Here is a 19,461-nt window from a genome sequence, read left to right as displayed (position 1 = left end):
TTTCTGTTTATTAGTCCACTGCCGTCGATGCGTATTTTATATCTATTCTCCGGCATCCTTACCGGAAGTAGAGGTTAGCTGATGCAACGAGAAGAAAAACGTGGTGTGGACTATAAAAGGAAACAAGAGGCAACAGCAAGGATATTCCGAATAAAGAAATATTGAAAGTCATTTGTGATTCTAACCAAATATGGCAGACGACGATCTGGTAAGAGAAAAATCCAATGTTTTGTTTGTGGATTGAAAGGTGGCGCAAACTTGATGTCTCAAGGGGCTGTACAACAACAACGTTCTTGGTATGCCAGCACCACGAATGAAACTGGCACTAGATTTAGCATAGCACTACAGTACGAAGCTGGTCAACTTAACTAATCCATGGAATGAATAACAATAAACTGGCGGTGAGGCTATTTGGCATCCACGCATCCACCAGATTTATTTTTGTGAGGACCATATCCCAGACAGATGCCCTAATTTTCATGTTGACAGTCACATTTACAATGTATGTAGAGCTGCAATATGTAGTAAGATGGTGAAAAAACATAGACATATTATATACTGCTAATTTGTTAATTTACAAACAGTTCTTAATATACAGTATTACTGCTTTCAGTGTGACTACTTGTGTACATGAATGCATGTGATGTGTGGTGTATAGAAGAGCTCTGTAGCTTCTAGCCTTATGTCTTAAGGAAGTTTGGCTAAAACTTTGGCCAGGTGTTTGATAGGTACCAAAACAATGTCTGATAAAGGCTTCAAAGTGTTTGATGGCTACCTAAGCAATGCCTTATACAAGTGTCTTCTTACCTAAACCTTGAATACAGGAGTGAAAAGAGCCAATTAAAATGGTCATAATCTTAAAAAAATTAAGTAGTCCTACATACACATGTATAGAACTTAAGCAAGCATTTGTTTGTGACTTAACTTGAATCCATGTGTCGCGTTTCAGTTGTCATTCGATCCATCTCTAAAGAAAAAGAAGAAGAAAAAGAAGACCCCATTTGATGCAGAAGGGGCGACATTTGGTGTAGAAGAGCCACCAAAGGAAGATGAAGAGGAAACCACTGAACAGACATCTGAACCAACGGCTCAGTCCACAGACAAAATTGATGATGGCAAGTCATATTTGTAAATATCATAAACATCAGTCAATTACAATTACTATTGACTCATCTAACACAGCTTTAGTTAATTCCCATTGTTCTGTAGTTCAAAGTGTACACTAATTCTGTTCAACCACTGAAACACTTTTTTCAGTGGAATTTATGCATATAATTATTATGAAAATGAAGCTAAAAATGATTTGTGTCAAGATTCAAGCTGCACAATAGTTAAATTGTGCAAATTATTCTCTACAGCCCATAGTCTCTCAAAATGTTTCAAAAGATTAATTGCAGAGGCGGTTGAAAACGTTGAAGAATTAGGGTAAATATTTGTATATAGCGAATTTGTAACCAAATGTGGAGAGTCAAAAGCCCTATCTGTGCAAATCAATGCACATTCTGTTTTGGTGATTCATAGATATTGGGTAACATTCATGATTCAGCAACAGTGTTTTGACTTGTATAGTTTGGATATGATCCTTTGCTCATCTGGGTATACTTCAGTTTGGTCGGAGGAGGATACAAGTTAATTTTTGAACATCATTTATCAATTTCCTCATATTAAACATATTATGTTTTATTTTTCTGGGTTTTAATAATCCACCCTACAGATTTGTCTATGGACTTTTCTCTTGGAATGAAGAAGAAGAAGAAAAAGAAAAAAACATTTGATATGGAAGAAGTTTCAGAACCTGTGCCTGTAAGACTGATTTCTTTGTGTTTTCCTAAAGGTGGGGAGGGAGTTTTTTTTTAATAATGGCTCATTTTATTGAATTGAAACTTACTGTAATACCTGGCTTCACCATTGCAAGCTTGGAGTTTGGGGCCTTTTCTTCCCTTTTCAACAAGATTGTAACAATTTTGCTCTGTTGTTGACTTTCAGACATTTCCAACTTCTGAATTGAAAGTTGAAATATATATCAAGTTTGAGTTTGGGCTGTTTTGTCCTTGTATGACAAAAGATATTTTTCTGGTTTTATGGATGAAGTATTGTACTCATACAAATCTTAGTGGGAGGAGTACTGATTGATATAAAAACAGTACAATGTACCAACGTTTAAACAAAATTTACCATAAATCAGTTGAGCTTGAACACAGTGTCTCACGATCTTTATTCATTTCAGTACAACAAATAAACTGCATACAGCAGTAAACCTCAGTTGAGCACATTTATTTTCTGATCCATGAAACTTTCATGGAACTATTTGGTGATGAATTCATCTTTTTGAAAAAAAAAGTGCTTTGCTCTTTCTTCTTTGGCAAGTTGACCTGTATGGTGTAGCTAGCCTACCTAACTGTCTAACGTAGACAGATTGCCTACCCTGTATTGCTTTACTTGGATCACACAGAGAGAGATTTAGTCCTATGATACAAATTTTCATCAAAAGATCTAGCCTGTCTGCTTTCATAGAGGCTCTCAAACAGGTAATTGATTTATTCTGTGTAGGAAAGACACATTCACATGCCACAGTTGTGTCGCATAAACACAAGCCAATCTCAAATAACTTGGCAACATTTGGCATGAGTTGAGTGCATCGCCAGAACCCTTCGACACAGTTCTTTACTACCAAGTTTTTTACAACTTCCCTTTAACATGCCTAAATATAGGCCATTCATTGTCAGGAAGTTCCTTCCAATGTAGAAGAGGAATCAGTGTTGTTTCTCAGTGACACTGTCGCACAAGTTTGTTCTTTTCATCTGTACAATAGAAGTCACCTAGCCTTTTTACTGCCATGTCTCCCTCTCGTTCATTCTAAGAAAATACTGACGGTTCTAGAATACAGCCAAAGTCACGCAACATACATGTATCACTTGTTTCAGGCATTCTGCAATTAATATTTTCATAACAATTGTTTATATACTTTTCCATCATGGAAGCCAAATCACAGGATTCTTTTCCTTTCAGTTCTTCGAGATTGATCCCCTTTAATGCAAACTCAGAGTCACCCAGAGCCTCTTTTATTTCTCTGAATGGATCCTGGCCTGTATTCAATTTTGGGCGTATGGCTAAGCGTGTTTTCCAGGAGTGGATTTACTTCACTAAACACCAAATCTTTTTGCAATTCACTGTTCAGGATAGCTAATTTTGTATGTTCATCATGCATATAAGCTGTCATTAATGTAGTCTTGGACTCACAAAAGTACTTGTGTAGCCTCTGGGCTGCTGGATCTGCTTCTCCTATTTTGGACGAACGTGCAACAGCAGACGTGTAGCACATATACGCATCATCTACAGCATTCCTGTTGCTAAGCCATCTTTTAGCGTGCGGCTTATTAACTTTGAAAGCTGGGTCATCAAGCAATACTTGATTTTTTACCATCTTTCTGGTCTTGATGGCATTGTTATTGAATAGGCGATACACAGTATCTTCACAGAATTATGAATACAGTTCTTGCCATGAAATTTGACAGACTTCAGGGTAAAAATCGTTGAAAAGAGTGTGGTTGAGTAGCAAAGTTTTCATGCGAACCAAACAAGTGCTTGCCATAAGTATAACATTCTCCATGCAGTGTGATGTTTCGGGCTAAGTCTCTAAACAGATGTACAGTGATCCACAGAGAGAATTTGTGGGGAGGATCAGAGTGCTATATTTGCGCCTCCTACATAGTTACCTGACCAGTTTGAATCTAGATTGTAGGTATAGATGGTAAAATATCAACCCTTACTCCTTTAAATGTGGATCATTTTGTTGTATTTCCTAGTAATTTATTTTCACCCTACGTCACATTGAACATCATGTCAAAAGGAGAATAAAGTTAAAGGCCTTGCCTGGTACTTGTTTGTTTCCATTTAAGCAGTATGGCCAGCTGTGACTTCCCTTGAAAGTTGAGACTATACCTATGTACTGGACCAATTACATACCCTCTCGTATGCTGCTTGGTATTGCCTTTAGTCTGCTGCAGGTATATTGTGATTGTGGAAGAGTCCATTGATGAATAGGGGCTTTATGGGAAGATCATTTAAGATTATTGGCTGCTGGTTGAGTATTTCATCAGATATATTCATATGTCCATACATATGGAGATCTGTCTAGATCTTGCATCAGTTCACTATTTTAACCATATTAAAACACACCAGGTGTCAGTCACTTTAAGTTTAATTCATGAGACAAAATGACAAAATCCAAAGGACTTAAAATGTCTTGCAAGGTGTCAGTGGTAAGACAGATAACTGCATCTCTTGTACTGAAGCATGTGGATGGTGATGGTTTGGAAGTTGAATATTATTCAGCAGAAATTAAAAAAATGCAATGTTGCTTAAAAATTGCCTTTATCTAATATCTGATGTGATCTTTGCTGACATTCCAACAGGAGGTGAAGGACACTGATGAGGCAGAAGGGGCAATAGAACAGACGGATGCTCTAGACAGCACAGACTTTGACCTGAATCTGCCGATGAAGAAGAAAAAACGGAAGAAGAAAAAGGATGTGGAAGAGGCTCTGCAAGATCAGGCTGATGATCAGGATGTTGATGAAGGTAAGGCTGAATGAGAGAGGTGAAAGATCGTGGGGAGACAGGTGGGGTGAAACTACATGTAGTAGGGAACTAATAAATATCAGGATTGTCTGGAGGTGTGTGTGGAGGTACATGTAAGGCAGTCCAGTGTCAAATATTCTAAAGTTTATGCACATTAATTAATATTGAAAGGATTGATCCTATGATACATTGTGCAGATTACACTCTGAGGTCAGCCGTTTATGTGAATGTGTGGTTGAGGTTCAACACCACCATGCCTGGACTTCAGTCATACCGTGTATTTATTGCGGTTCAACACCACCATGCCTGGACTTCAGTCATACCGTGTATTTATTGAGGTTCAACACCACCATGCCTGGACTTCAGTCATACCATGTATTTATTGAGGTTCAACACCACCATGCCTGGACTTCAGTCATACCATGTATTTATTGAGGTTCAACACCACCATGCCTGGACTTCAGTCATACCATGTATTTATTGAGGTTCAACACCACCATGCCTGGACTTCAGTCATACCGTGTATTTATTGAGGTTCAACACCACCATGCCTGGACTTCAGTCATACCGTGTATTTATTGAGGTTCAACACCACCATGCCTGGACTTCAGTCATACCGTGTATTTATTGCGGTTCAACACCACCATGCCTGGACTTCAGTCATACCGTGTATTTATTGCGGTTCAACACCACCATGCCTGGACTTCAGTCATACCGTGTATTTATTGAGGTTCAACACCACCATGCCTGGACTTCAGTCATACCATGTATTTGTTACAGAGGAAGGCCTGGACCAGACTAAGGATGACAAACTAGATGGTATGATGAACAGCGGCAAAGCCTGGCTCAGTTCTGACAGAGACTACACATATGATGAGGTATGCACGCTAGACGTTGCGTAACTGACTTCATTTTTTGACTTACCTTAATTCCTCCCCCTTTTCACATGTGAAAAAGCAACTTTCAGTGCATATTTTGCACATTTTTAATTTGATGTAGGAGGTAAAACTACATTGGTTGAATTGGCCTGTTTCAAGGCTTCACAAAAAGTACAATTTTATCAGTCATCTAAAAATGATGCCTTCGGAATATGCTTGAATATGCGCTATGCAAACATGTGGAAAGGTTGACGAATTACAGTACTTTATTGCTTGAACGTGGTCATTGTTTGACTTTATTCATTATTTTTCTGCAATCAGTGATCTTCATTGAATGACCTTGATCATGTGCTGTTACAAACTGCCCCTGTGTGTTTGCAATTCAGCTGCTTACCAGAGTGTTCGACATCATGAGGGAGAAGAACCCAGACATGGTGGCTGGCGAAAAGAAAAAGTTCGTCATGAGACCACCACAAGTACTTCGGGTGGGCACCAAAAAATCATCTTTTGCAAACTTTGCAGAAATCTGTAGAATGTAAGTAATGCTTACCTTTTATGCTGTGTATTCCTATTTGCAGCCCCTCTCACCACTGCCTCTTGGCAAACCTGTGAGCCATTTCTCTGTGAAAGGTTTTAGATAGTCCAATGATAAAAACGTTGTTTATACATGAAAGGTGAAAAAACTATGTGTACTATATACATCTATATGGATTCATATGATTGCACTGTAATGTAAGTTATTGTGTTCAAGGTCAGAGGTATATCTTAAAGGCTGGTACGGCACAGCTCAGGCTAAACGTCTGAACCAGGCAGGAGATGAGCGCGATTGTAGAGATCTTGTAGTTTGAAAAGCGCCAGTAGAGAGCTCCACAACAGTCACCTTCAGAGTGATCCGTCCATTGTGACTGATCACACACTCATGGCTGAGCATTGGTAGGCCTACTCGCTGGCTTTGGCAAGTTGACGATGGAAAATATAGTTCTTTGTTAGAATGATTTAGAAGATTTTTGAAGGACTAAGACGATACATGAAACTGAACTAAAATATCTGATGTGTGTGTTTTTGATCGTATAGTGGAAATCTTCTTTTATGTAGTGATTTACAAATGAGTCCATGCGAGATTTGTATTTGATCATCATGAGTGCTCAAACTACATGTCATCTTCATCTCCATTAAGAAGTTAAATGATGGATAAATGTCTTTCGTTTCTTGCATAAAAGGTTTTCCTGGCTGTGGGAGTCATGTGCCAGTGAAAAGTTGTCTGGCACTCAATGATTTAGAACACCAAATTGCTGCTTTAATGCGAACATACAATGCAACAACAACAACAACGCAGTATTACAATATGAATTTCATATTTCATGTACAGAAGTGGTAAAAAATAAAAACACAGTACAGGACAAGTTAAATTTTGTCTATATGACGGTGGAGAATTTGTAGTTGTACGAAACCATGAAGGAAATTAAAGCACACGCATGGCAAATGCATGAACGGAAAAAAAAAGCAATTCATTTGAAAGGTTTTTCTTACGGAAAAAGAATTAATAATTTCCCATTTGCACCAATACACTTTATTCGAGCTTTTGGCTGAGGCTTACCAGGCCTAGTGTACCTTAAATATTTCCTTTTTTGACCCTCTTACTACAAAATGCCTTTATGGAATTTATGCCACTCTGTTAATTTGTGCTTAACAAGACATGATTTGCACCAACACCCAGATGAATTTAGATATCAGATTTTATTGTAAACTTGAATAAAAGTTGAGGCAAAATGTATGTGAATAGCCTATACGTTTATCAATAAACCCTTGATTACTAGTGTGAAAAAACATCATGTGTTTAAAAAGCAGCTAAAGCGCATTATTGTAGGCTTCATCTGCATATTAAGATAGATGCCTGTCTTAATCCCAGACTGAATTAAAATATTCGGAAGTGTCATGCAGAGACCTGGAAGAAGAACTCACGCAGGCTTAGTGTTTGGCAGTGTCACGCTACTAAAACTGAAGAACAATAGGCATGTTGTATTGGAGTAAGTAAATAATACTTACAAGTGTAAAGTTGTATTAACTGACACAAACTCTGTGGTTTTGAAAATCATACCCAACAAGAACTAATCAGTCAAGAACAAAACTTTCTGCTGTGGCTGGATTCACTGGTTCTGCGTAAATCCCTCTGGTGTGTAACTTCCTGGGAAACAATTCGGTCAGCAAGCCTGTAGATAATCATTGGTATAGGCCAATCTTCAAAACATGGTAAACACACCAGTCAGATTTTAAAAAAAAAACGATCCCGCAGAGGCACGGCCACACAAGACTGCTGTCTGCCTATGTTGGGGTGATGTCTTAGGTGGGAAGTGCATGCAGAGGCACGGCCATACAAGACTGCTGTTTGCCTATGTTGGGGTGATGTCCCAGGTGGGAAGTGCGCACTATTGCACGCAGGGGCACGGCCATACAAGACTGCTGTTTGCCTATGTTGGGGTGATGTCCTAGGTGGGAAGTGCGCACTATTGCACACAGGGGCACGGCCATACAAGACTGCTGTCTGCCTATGTTGGGGTGATGCCCTAGGTGGGAAGTGCGCGCTATTGCATGCCGAGGCACGGCCACACAAGACTGCTGTCTGTCTATGTTGGGGTGATGTCCTAGGTGGGAAGTGGTATCCAGGAGTGCGATGCAAGCAGTTAACATTTGACATTTGACAGTCTGGGCTGTACTGTACACATGTATGTTCTTCAACCCATTAACTGACTGGTGACATTATGTTGTTTTTCTTTTTGTTAGCAGATGCCATCAGTCTATGACAACTCATAACACTTAAATTAAAATGTGTGGACACACTCATACCTGTGTGAGAAATTTATGAATTGGCCATTTCCTTTAATGTTGAAGTTGCTTTCTCATCATACATAGGTGTATGTCATGATACCTGTACACATGTATGCTTTCAGGTTACATAGACAGCCTAAGCACGTCTTGGCTTTCCTCTTGGCAGAACTGGGAACCAGGTGAGTTTGATCCCCATATTCACCTGTTTACAAGAAGGTATTTTCAGCAGGTGATATATGGTGTGTAGATTTCCTGAGCGTATCTGTAGAACATTTTGTCTCTGTGTTAGCCCCTTAATCAGGCAGAGGCCTCCTTTAGCTTGTGGTTAGTTCAAGTCCAACTCATGCTGGCTTCCAGGTAGGAAGATCTGCCAGTAACCTGCGGATGGCCGTGGGTTAACCACAGACACTGGCCAGTTATTACCCGCCATAAAGCTTGATGCAGTCATATGGCACAAAACTTGAATACGGCATGAGACACCAGTGAAAAGAATAAATAACGTAAATAAATATGAATCCTTCGGTCAGTGGATTCTCCCAATGTGAACATCTCTAAAATAAGTAATATGTAAGTCTGATGAACATTCATTTCTTCCATTGCAAGTGATCCGTTGGCCTCCCTTAGAAGCCTGTGCAGGTGATGCATTATTATGAGGCGTGTTTTGTTAAATTAATCACAGATGGAACTTTCACTTTTGACATGGATGCTTGGGGTACGTCATTTTAAAGGCACTCCACTGTAGTTTGTTTAAGTACTGTGAAGTACTTAATTTTCGTGTGGACTTAATTTTGGGGGATTTTGTGGTCAATGATTTCCGGAGGGAAATAATTCCAGCGAAAAAAATATCTTATATTGAATCATATACTACAGGTAGTAGTAATAATGAATTGGGAGTTAAGAAAAGCCAGATGGGCCAGCTAAATTTTGTAACAGCTGGGAAAGGAAAGTATGGTTTAAATATTTACAAACTCTGGTGCTAAGGCTTGGTAAGTATAAAACAAAGTGGGAGTTCATTCATCTTTAGTTTGATCAATCTTCGCTATGCCCGTAAAGTGAAAGAAAGGTAGATACCAGCACGTGCTGGATTCTAATGAATGTCATACACACTATCCCATTGGCCGTGTCTCTCGTGTCTGGTCCAATGAGTGAGCTTCTAACAAACTGTGAAGTGTGCACAACAACACAATGGCTGTTTGACAGCTATGGCAATGGTTGCGGTTTCTGACAGACTACAGAGGACGATTAAAACTGAAAACAAAATTTCATGTGTTGCTTGATAAAGAATGAGTGACTGGCGCTGATAATGGTGAATTCATATGTTTTGCGTTGAAGTGCTTGAAAGGTGACAGGTCACTTTGCTGGGTGTTTTTAAGTGCTAATCAATGATTCAGAAACAAGTCACACGTGTTTAAGTACTGCTCATGGTAGGTGCGAAAGTAATCTTCCTGATTGGTGATAATCAGGTGATGTGGTGATAATCCATCCCCCATTGTTTTAATCTCTGAACCAGATCACGAGGATTACCGACACCGCAAGAAACAGAGGAGGATTATAGCCATCCATGATGATACCTGTTTTATGTGCTTGAATAATTTTGGCTATATCTTGGAAAAGTTTAAGATTATAAGATGTGTACTTCAGTATTCTCATAAATACATGAAAATTAATTCCTGGGAACATAGTTTTTGAGAAAATCCGTGAAAATAAATTCCAGCGAATAATAAGTACTTTACATTAAATCCACTAGAACTGTTGAGTGGTGTTGATCAACAATTAAAGGATAATTCTGAGTGACCTGAAGAGTCCTCCGTTTTTTGTTGACGACTGGCCCCTTGTTCAGCTGTAGCATTTCAAGGTTGGTGGGCATTTTCTGCAATCAGTAACAGAGGATCAGAAGAAAACTGTATCCCCAGGCCTCACTACAATTCCCAGTTACCAGCTGGCAAAGTGCTTTCAGTCTTTTATGACCGGCCCGGATAGCACAGTTGGTAGATCCAGGATCAATCCTGGGTCGAGTCACACCTAAGACTTTAAAGGAGGAAGTTGTAACTTCCTCGCTTGGCGTTCAGCATGAAGGGGATAGTGCAATGACTGGTTGACCTGTATCAGTATAATGGCTTGGGTGGGGCAGTTTATTTGTATTCGGTAAGTCGTCTCAGTGAAGCATCACTAGATAAAAGAGCGGTGGAAATCCGTCCTGCAACAAGGAGGTACATTACATACACCCTAATGATTTCTTTGTTGTCATATGACTGAAAAATTGTTGAGCATGACGTTAAACCCCAAGCACTCACTCACTCAATGTTTTATGAATTTTCAGTGCATGTAACGAAAATCACCATTGATTAATATCTCTTGACAATGTCTCCCGTCTTCTCTTTGCAGCGGATCAGTTGATGGAAATAACCAGTTAATTATTAAAGGCAGATTCCAGCAGAAACAAATAGAAAATGTTCTAAGGAGATACATAAGTAAGTAAATCTGAATGTTTTGCTTAGCTGGGCAACTCAAGCTATATAAATATATGTGGCGTATAGCATAGGCTGTGAAGAACACTGTTGCACATACATGGTGGCAAATAAACTATCAGCTTACACAATTTACTGAACTCTAAAGGAGGGTGAAACCAATCCCTGCTGACTATATTTCTGTACATGTGTCTCATTGATACAGTATGTAGTCAGACTCGCTTATAATTTTTTACATTTACTTTGATGTTTTACGCTGATACCTCTCAAACAATGTGTCAAAGATTTGGGAACTCCAACTTAGATCAATGTTGTGTCACCTGAACACGTGACTGTCAAAATTGCAGGTTACAGTGAGCAGTATTCTTTAAGTTCTGTCAGTTATTGTCACCTTGAAACTTGTTGAAGCATGTTGTTGTTGAAGATCGCAGTGAATAAGATGTTCCTAAAGGTTCATGTGACAACTAGCACAGAATAGCCTGAAAAGCGGCTAAGTTCAGGTGCTACAAGTGGTAAAGGAAGTGAGAGTTTTAATATCACATCATGCTTTGTAAGGGGACTTAAAATTGAACTGAAAGTGGACTCTTACAATTTTAGGACAAGAGGTGAAGTTCATATAGAACTATTAGTTCACATGTAGACATTCACAAAAAATGAAAACTAACGTACAAATTGGTTATGGGCAAGATGGGAGATAACTTCTTAGCAATATAATTTGTGATATTGTAGTTGTCTCCCCCTTTTTTTATAACCATGTTTGTGTTGTGGAAGTTTGTTGTCTCCAAATAAGTATTGGTGCTATTCAGCTTTTCAAATATGTTATGTAATATGTTAATGGTCCATGTTAAAGTATGGGATGTCAGCAGTTTGCTAACAGATGGAGCCATTTATAGAACTGCTTGTCACAGCCTCATGTATCGGTGACAGTATGTGAATAACAGAATCCATTTAATAGATATATAATTGGACTATATACATATACCAAGAGCTCAGTCAGTGTGCAGCTTACTTGGGTTATTATTGGGGAAGTTGTGATTCATGTGAGATCTTTTATCATTTTTCTTTGCAGAAGAGTATGTGACATGCCACACATGCCGATCTCCAGACACCATTTTACAGAAGGACACCCGGTTATTCTTCTTACAGTGTGAAACATGTGGTTCCAGGTGTTCTGTAGCCAGCATTAAATCTGGTTTCCAGGCCGTCACTGGCAAGAGGGCGGCCATCCGTGCCAAGACCGCATAATTCTGATTGGACTAGAGCTAAGGGGCATGACCTGCGATCGGACGGTCTTCTATCATTCACCCCAGACTACAGGCAGTTCCTTCATCGGCCTGCTCTTCAGGCATAGTGCTGGCTGTGAACACCATTCTTGCCAGTCAGATGCAGGACACAAGGCAGGAAGTTTATATTTTATAACACTTCTCATATTATGATTGTGATACTTGTCATATTTGGATAGTTTCATGAGAGTGGAGATGAAATGACACTTAAACCATAACATACGACATACAGCTTTCATCGGGTGGAATCAGGTATGCATTCTAGTGAAGATGAATAACTCCAGCGGATGACAGCGTTGTAGCCCTAACTGGCCACTTAACAGACCACACACATATACCCCAGTGGCTATCAGAAGTACCCCAGTGGTACACACTGCGATTCAAGGACAAGACCATCGATTTTTGACTGGGATTGACTTGTTTCTAGATGCTTTTTCGTAAACGTAAGACCCAAGCCCGCATAAAGCAGCTTTAATAGAAGCGGTTAATCAACTAATTAATAAAACGGAAGTGACACATACAGTGCATGTAGAAGTATATTTAAAACTGATTGAAGCGGGGGTGGGTCATATGTTTAGGAAAAGGGATCTGGAAACACCTGATACCCAATGGAAATTTGTTGGCCTTGACCTTTAATGCCTTGTACCTCACAGACACAAACATCAGGCCTTCAAATTTGAGGTGAGCTATCACACTCGCACACCTTTGCACTTCTGAAACAAAATCTCAGTGTTCCTAATAACATGCCCTGACATAATGAGAGTTTCAGGCAGTATGAGTTTTGGTATCAAATATTCCACACCACCCCGCCTCTCCTAGTTTTGTACAGTAGACGTTACAATCACACACAACTGCCCAAAAAGATAAACAAGGCATGGAACAAGTGATTGAGGCTATGTATTAGGCTGCTACCTATGGAGCTACATTCCCACTTAAGGTGATAGCTGCTGTATTCCTACCTTCAACCTCTGGTTTTTTTTTGTTACACACAAGTACTTTATTCTGTTTAAAAACGGTATGAACGTGTTGAATATTTTGATATGCTATGGGTAAAGAACATTTGTCTGCCCCACATACATGTGTACATGTGATGCATGGAAGATTGGGTAGGTCCTTTTTCATTTCAAACTGAAGCTAAAATAGTATAAAAGTCATCCAGAGTCTGAAACAAGAGTCACATTGAAAGTACTTTTTGTGATAGTATAATGGCATTTGTGGATTGCACTCTTTTGTTATAGTAGACTCACTGACATTTATAACTTCTGCCAGTTGCCCGTGTCATGAGATCAGTGGTTCAGAACCCTAAGAGGCCTCGTCTATTTTAAAGCACCAGCTTTTGTATTATCTCCTAAAGCGCAATCCCAAATAATGAAAACATTGTATCATTATGGTTACAGTATAAGTATGATATGTTTTGTTAAACTCAGAAACCTTCATGAACTGAAAAAAATGAAACCTGTTTTGAGTGTGATATGTTTTTTGTGATTAATTTTTGACCGAGCAGATATGATAAAAATAAATCATAAGGGGTTAAAGATCACAGTTTTCAATTTGGATCCATGATTTTTGTAATTTTATCTGTATTACTGTCTCTTATTGTACAAAATGTGGTCAAATTTAAACAGGTAATGGTTATTAGTCAATCTCTCGGTGAGAGTGTCTGTGTCTGGCAAGAATTCTGCGTTAAATGCTGAAGAGAACAGTATAGAGATCTAAGAAAGACACCTGCTGATCTACCTTCTGGTAAATGAAGAGGGCGAAAACAAGACTTGTACTTGTATAAATAAATATTGTCAAATAACTTAAAGGAATATTTTTTTTTTTTTTTTTTTTTACTAATCTCATTTATTTGCTTGTGTAGCCTTCAGCTAAGCCAAAACTGCTGTTAATAGACATCTCTTGTCAACTGACATCTCTTGTCAACCAACATCTCTTGATCACCAACATATCTTGTCAACACACATCTCTTGTCAGTGGATATCTCTTGTCAACAGACATCTCTTGTCAACACACATCTCTTTTTAACCGACATCTCTGATCAACACCCATCTCTTGTCAACACACATTACTTGTCAATGTACATCTCCTTTCAAAGGATATCTCAATTTCGAATTTACCTCTACAGTAAAACATTGCATAAAATGTCCTGAGGTTCCAGTGGTCTTCTTCATACACGTAAGATAAAAAGTAACTATTTGTGTGCCCTTTTTCTACATGAGCACTGTATTCTACATGAGCACTGTATTCTACATAAACACTATTCTACATGAGCACTGTATTCTACATAAACACTATTCTACATGAGCACCACATTCTACATGAGCACTGTATTCTACATGAGCACTGTATTCTACATGAGCACTGTATTCTACATAAACACTATTCTACATGAGCACCACATTCTACATGAGCACCACATTCTACATAAACACTATTCTACATGAGCACTGTATTCTACATAAACACTATTCTACATGAGCACCACATTCTACATGAGCACCACATTCTACATAAACACTATTCTACATGAGCACTGTATTCTACATAAACACTATTCTACATGAGCACCACATTCTACATGAGCACCACATTCTACATAAACACTATTCTACATGAGCACTGTATTCTACATAAACACTATTCTACATGAGCACCACATTCTACATGAGCACCACATTCTACATGAGCACCACATTCTACATGAGCACCGCATTCTACATGAGCACCACATTCTACATGAGCACTGCATTCTACATGAGCACCACATTCTACATGAGCACTGCATTCTACATGAGCACCACGTTCTACATGAGCACTGCATTCTACATCAAAACTAATCTACTGGAGCACTGCATTCTATGTGAACACTCCTACATAAGCACTGTATTCTACATCAACACCACATCAACACTATTCTACGTGAGCACTGTATTCTGCGTAAACACTATTCTACATGAGCACTGTATTCTACATGAACACTAATCTACATAAACACTATTCTAGATGAGCACTGTATTCTATATGAACACTGTATTCTATATGAACACTGTATTCTACATGAGCACTGTATTCTACATCAACACTAATCTACTGGAGCACTGCATTCTGTGTGAACACTATTCTGCATGAGCACTGTATTCTACATCAACACTAATCTACTGGAGCACTGCATTCTATGTGAACACTTCTACATAAGCACTGTATTCTACATCAACCCCACATCAACACTATTCTACATGAGCACTGTATTCTACATGAACACTAATCTACATAAACACTATTCTGTGTGAACACTATTCTAGATGAGCACTGTATTCTACGTGAATATTGTATTCTATATGAACATTGTATCCTACAATCCATCAATATTCCGTCTATACCTCCCCAGTATGATGAACGACTGCCAGAAATAGCCATACAGGACCACTACAACGCCATGGAGATCCAAAATTCTACATGAATACTGCATCCTATAAGAACACTATTCTACATAAACACTGCATTCTGCATGAACACTATTCTAAATAAACACTGCATTCTACAGGGGCACTGTATTCTACATGAGCACTGTATTCTACATGAAGACTATTCTATATGAACACTGTGTTCTATGTGAACAATGTACTCTTTATGAACATTGTATTCTACAATCCACCAATATTCCGTCTATACCTCCCCTGTGTGACGAACGACTGCCAGAGATTGCCATACAGGACCACTACAACGCCACGAAGATCCAAAATTTTGGAACACTGCATTCTACATGAACGCTATTCTGCATGAGCACCGCATTCTACATAAGCACTGCATTCTGCATGAACACTTTTATTTTACCTGAGCATTGTATTCTACATGAACACTATTCTGTGTGAGCACTGTATTCTTCGTGAACACTATTCCACATGAACACTGCATTCAACATGAACACTTCTACATGAGCACTATTCTACATGAACACCATTCTATGAGGTTACTGTCTGTCGGCTCACCAGGGTAAAGAGGGAAGGGGTCAGTGGCGGGATAAGGTGTCCACCGAAACGAGGGGTTGAGGGGCTTTCCTCGCAAGTCCCTGCTGTGTCGAAAAGTAATGCACAATTGTGAGGTATTCTCGGGAAAGAAAAATTAATCTTAGAATTTCCCGGGGGAAACCCACGATCCGCAGGTTGCTAGAAGACCTTCCCACGTACGGCCGGAGAGGAAGGCAGCATGAGCTGGACTTCAGCTGACAGCGACCGCATTAGTGAGAGGCTCTTGGGTCATTACGCTGAGTTAGCGCGCTAACTAACTGAGCCAAAGAGGCTGCTGAAGCTCATCTTGGTCTATAGGCTATTTATATAGGCCTACGATTTAAGCTACATGTATATATAGGCTATAGCTGCTGGGTTCCATGGGAGGGAACCAAATCATAATTAGCATCCAGTTGACTCACTAGCGCGCTAAATAACTGAGCCACCGAGGCCCCAATTTCGTTGAAGACCATGCACTTGCCTTCCACCAATATGACTATACTGCATGTCTGGATGTCAGGCGTGAGAAAGTGCGCCAGGAACTTATCAAATATCGGGGGTTTATGACTATTTTAAGTATGGGAGGAAGCAACAATCTCTCAGACAATCAATGCGACTGTTATTGTTGAATCTGGAGGCCGCCCTCGTTTAAGTGAAATATTCTTGAGTACAGCGTAAAACACCAATCAAATAAATAAATAAATTGAATCTGGAATCTCACGAAAGTCAAACAAAATGCTGGTATACAGATCAGTTTTTGTCCAAGAGCATCGCCAACCGCAAGTCCCGCGTGTTTGATCGCGTGCTCATTTATCCGATTGTTTAACGCGATACTTGTCATACGCAGTTGCAGATTTCTGGTTTACAAGTATATGCAATACAAAGGACGTCATCACAGAGAGTGAAATTAGAGCAAAGACTGCAGTATGTTGGTTGGTAAATTGTCACTCGTAACATAGACACAGAAAAAGTTTTCCCTTAATAATAAACACCTTTCAAATTAAATAACTGACCAACAATCATGGTTGGTTGCCAGTTATGCATTTTCAACCTGTTTCGGTATATATGGCTTTTTGACTTGTACTTTTCTGTCAAGTTCAAAGTTCTATCAACAACCGCCACGGTATAGCAACGGACATATATATAGCCCAATATGTAGCCCAACCCCGACATTGCAGTAAGTCTTGTACATAACAGGTAGAAGCTGTTTGAATCTCCACACAACCAAAACTTTCTTACAAAAAGTACATGTCCATTTGTAAAATATAGAATTGGCCTTAATGCGTTCATTGAAACATCTATACATTACGATCCTGTTTCCCCAAATAAGTACTCCTTTTAATGCATGGCATCTTCTATTCCGGTATCGGATATATACTAAACGATCCCGGTATCGGACATATACTAAACGATCCCGGTATCGGACACATACTTAACGATCCCGGTATCGGACATATGCTGAACGATCCCGGTATCGGACACATGCTGAACGATCCCGGTATCGGACACATGCTGAACGATCCCGGTATGGGACACATGCTGAACGATCCCGGTATCGGGCACATGCTGAACGATCCCGGTATGGGACACATGCTGAACGATCCCGGTATCGGACACATGCTGAACGATCCCGGTATCGGACACATGCTGAACGATCCCGGTATCGACACATGCTGAACGATCCCGGTATCGGACACATCCTGAACGATCCCGGTATCGGACACATGCTGAACGATCCCGGTATCGGACACATGCTGAACGATCCCGGTATCGGACATATGCTGAACGATCCTGGTATCGGACACATGCTGAACGATCCCGGTATCGGACACATGCTGAACGATCCCGGTATGGGACACATGCTGAACGATCCCGGTATCGGACACATGCTGAACGATCCCGGTATCGGACACATGCTGAACGATCCCGGTATCGACACATGCTGAACGATCCCGGTATCGGACACATGCTGAACGATCCCGGTATCGGACACATCCTGAACGATCCCGGTATCGGACACATCCTGAACGATCCCGGTATCGGACACATGCTGAACGATCCCGGTATCGGACACATGCTGAACGATCCCGGTATCGGACATATGCTGAACGATCCCGGTATCGGACATATACTGAACGACTTCGAAAGTAAAAGCAGATAATTAATCTCCATGAGAATTTCACTCTGTACAGTGCACATGCAATCAAAGAATAACACAGCATCTTCTCTGAGTCTTAATTTTGCTTCAGTGTCTATATCTTTATGGGTTGTGATTAAAATTAACAAAGAGAGTGGGGTTGTTTTGCACACAATATAAAGGCAAGATTTAAGATGCAGATTCTCCAGTCATGTAGCACGCATTCACATACCGTACGTATATACAGTGGCCTGTTAGTGTCATTCGAAACTTTTCACATTTTTTATCGGTTTACCATGACTGATAGTTTTTTCTACTTAAAACTTATCATTAAGGAGAAAGGGTTTAACATATAATCTATTACGTATTGTATATATGTTAAAGCATATGTTATATGAAACAATATGGCAAAATTGGTAAATTCAACTAAAACGTCGAAAAACAATGACGACAGATTTCTCTGCCATGTAAACGTTTTCTCCGCAAAGTAAATGTTTTCTCCATGGCGCAAAGATTTTCTCCACGATGCTAAAGAGAAAACGATTTTCATTGTTTTCCGACAGTATTTATGGTTTTCGTCTTCTTTTGTTTCTGTGCCACAAGCTTTAAACTCATTCGAAACTTTAACGTTAGCTTCTAATTTATAGCATTAAGACATCATCATTTTCTCTGCTGTGTAAGGCCTTTCTCTGTGGTGGAAAGGTTTTCTCCGTGGTTGAAACTAATTAAAGTTTTCTCTGCAGTGTAAACCTTTTCTCCGCTGAGAATCCATATGCGTCGGAGCAGACATCATTGGTACACTAGCCGTCAACCAACTGCTTTTCAACCTCAGAGAAAACTTTTCGCAGTTCATTGCTGAATTGCGTAGAATGTTTTTGTTTCTACGTTAATTTGCTTTTGTATATACTTTGAATTCTTTGTTCTTTAAGTTGAGTTCTTAATAGAAAGTCCTTTGAAACATGGTAAATCATTTGAAAATGTTAAAAACGCCGAATGGCACTAAATTAACAGACCAACATCAATACATATAATTGTATACGGCATTTGACCTAAAATGCCTGCACGACTTACTCGTTTTGCTCAAGTTTTGAGAGCTCTTTTCTTCGTAGAAGATGTTTCGAGGTTTGTTACCAAAGTATTGTCATGGTATCCAGCTGGAATTAAAAATATGAGATTCAGCACCAAAAGTAATAGCTATATGGCCTATATTATATTTGTCACTAAAAGTGCATGTTTTTTCCAAACAAATTTCATAGCAAATAGGCCTACAGTACTATACAT

At 39.5% G+C, this 19,461-nt stretch overlaps 1 protein-coding gene across 1 annotated transcript; it reads left to right on the top strand.

The window, feature by feature from the left end:
- Positions 1-73: 73 nt before the first annotated feature.
- On the top strand, positions 74-13,699 carry LOC135465573 (eukaryotic translation initiation factor 2 subunit 2-like). The gene is made up of 9 exons (XM_064742825.1): positions 74-208; positions 950-1,115; positions 1,715-1,803; positions 4,416-4,581; positions 5,362-5,459; positions 5,846-5,994; positions 8,408-8,464; positions 10,671-10,756; positions 11,823-13,699. The coding sequence occupies exons 1-9, from the start codon at positions 191-193 to the stop codon at positions 11,996-11,998; spliced, it is 1,005 nt and encodes a 334-aa protein (XP_064598895.1). The 5' UTR covers positions 74-190; the 3' UTR covers positions 11,999-13,699.
- The last annotated feature ends 5,762 nt before the right edge of the window (positions 13,700-19,461 follow it).

Source organism: Liolophura sinensis, chromosome 5, assembly GCF_032854445.1.
Source record: "Liolophura sinensis isolate JHLJ2023 chromosome 5, CUHK_Ljap_v2, whole genome shotgun sequence".
Taxonomy (NCBI): Eukaryota; Metazoa; Mollusca; class Polyplacophora; order Chitonida; family Chitonidae; genus Liolophura; species Liolophura sinensis.
This window is presented reverse-complemented; position numbering and strand designations above follow the sequence as displayed.

Bases quoted from the DNA above. Each gene is read 5' to 3' on its own strand.
- LOC135465573 (XM_064742825.1), top strand. The intron at 1,116-1,714 runs GCAAGTCATATT...TCCACCCTACAG, and splicing joins CACAGACAAAATTGATGATG to ATTTGTCTATGGACTTTTCT. The intron at 5,995-8,407 runs GTAAGTAATGCT...GTATGCTTTCAG, and splicing joins TTTGCAGAAATCTGTAGAAT to GTTACATAGACAGCCTAAGC.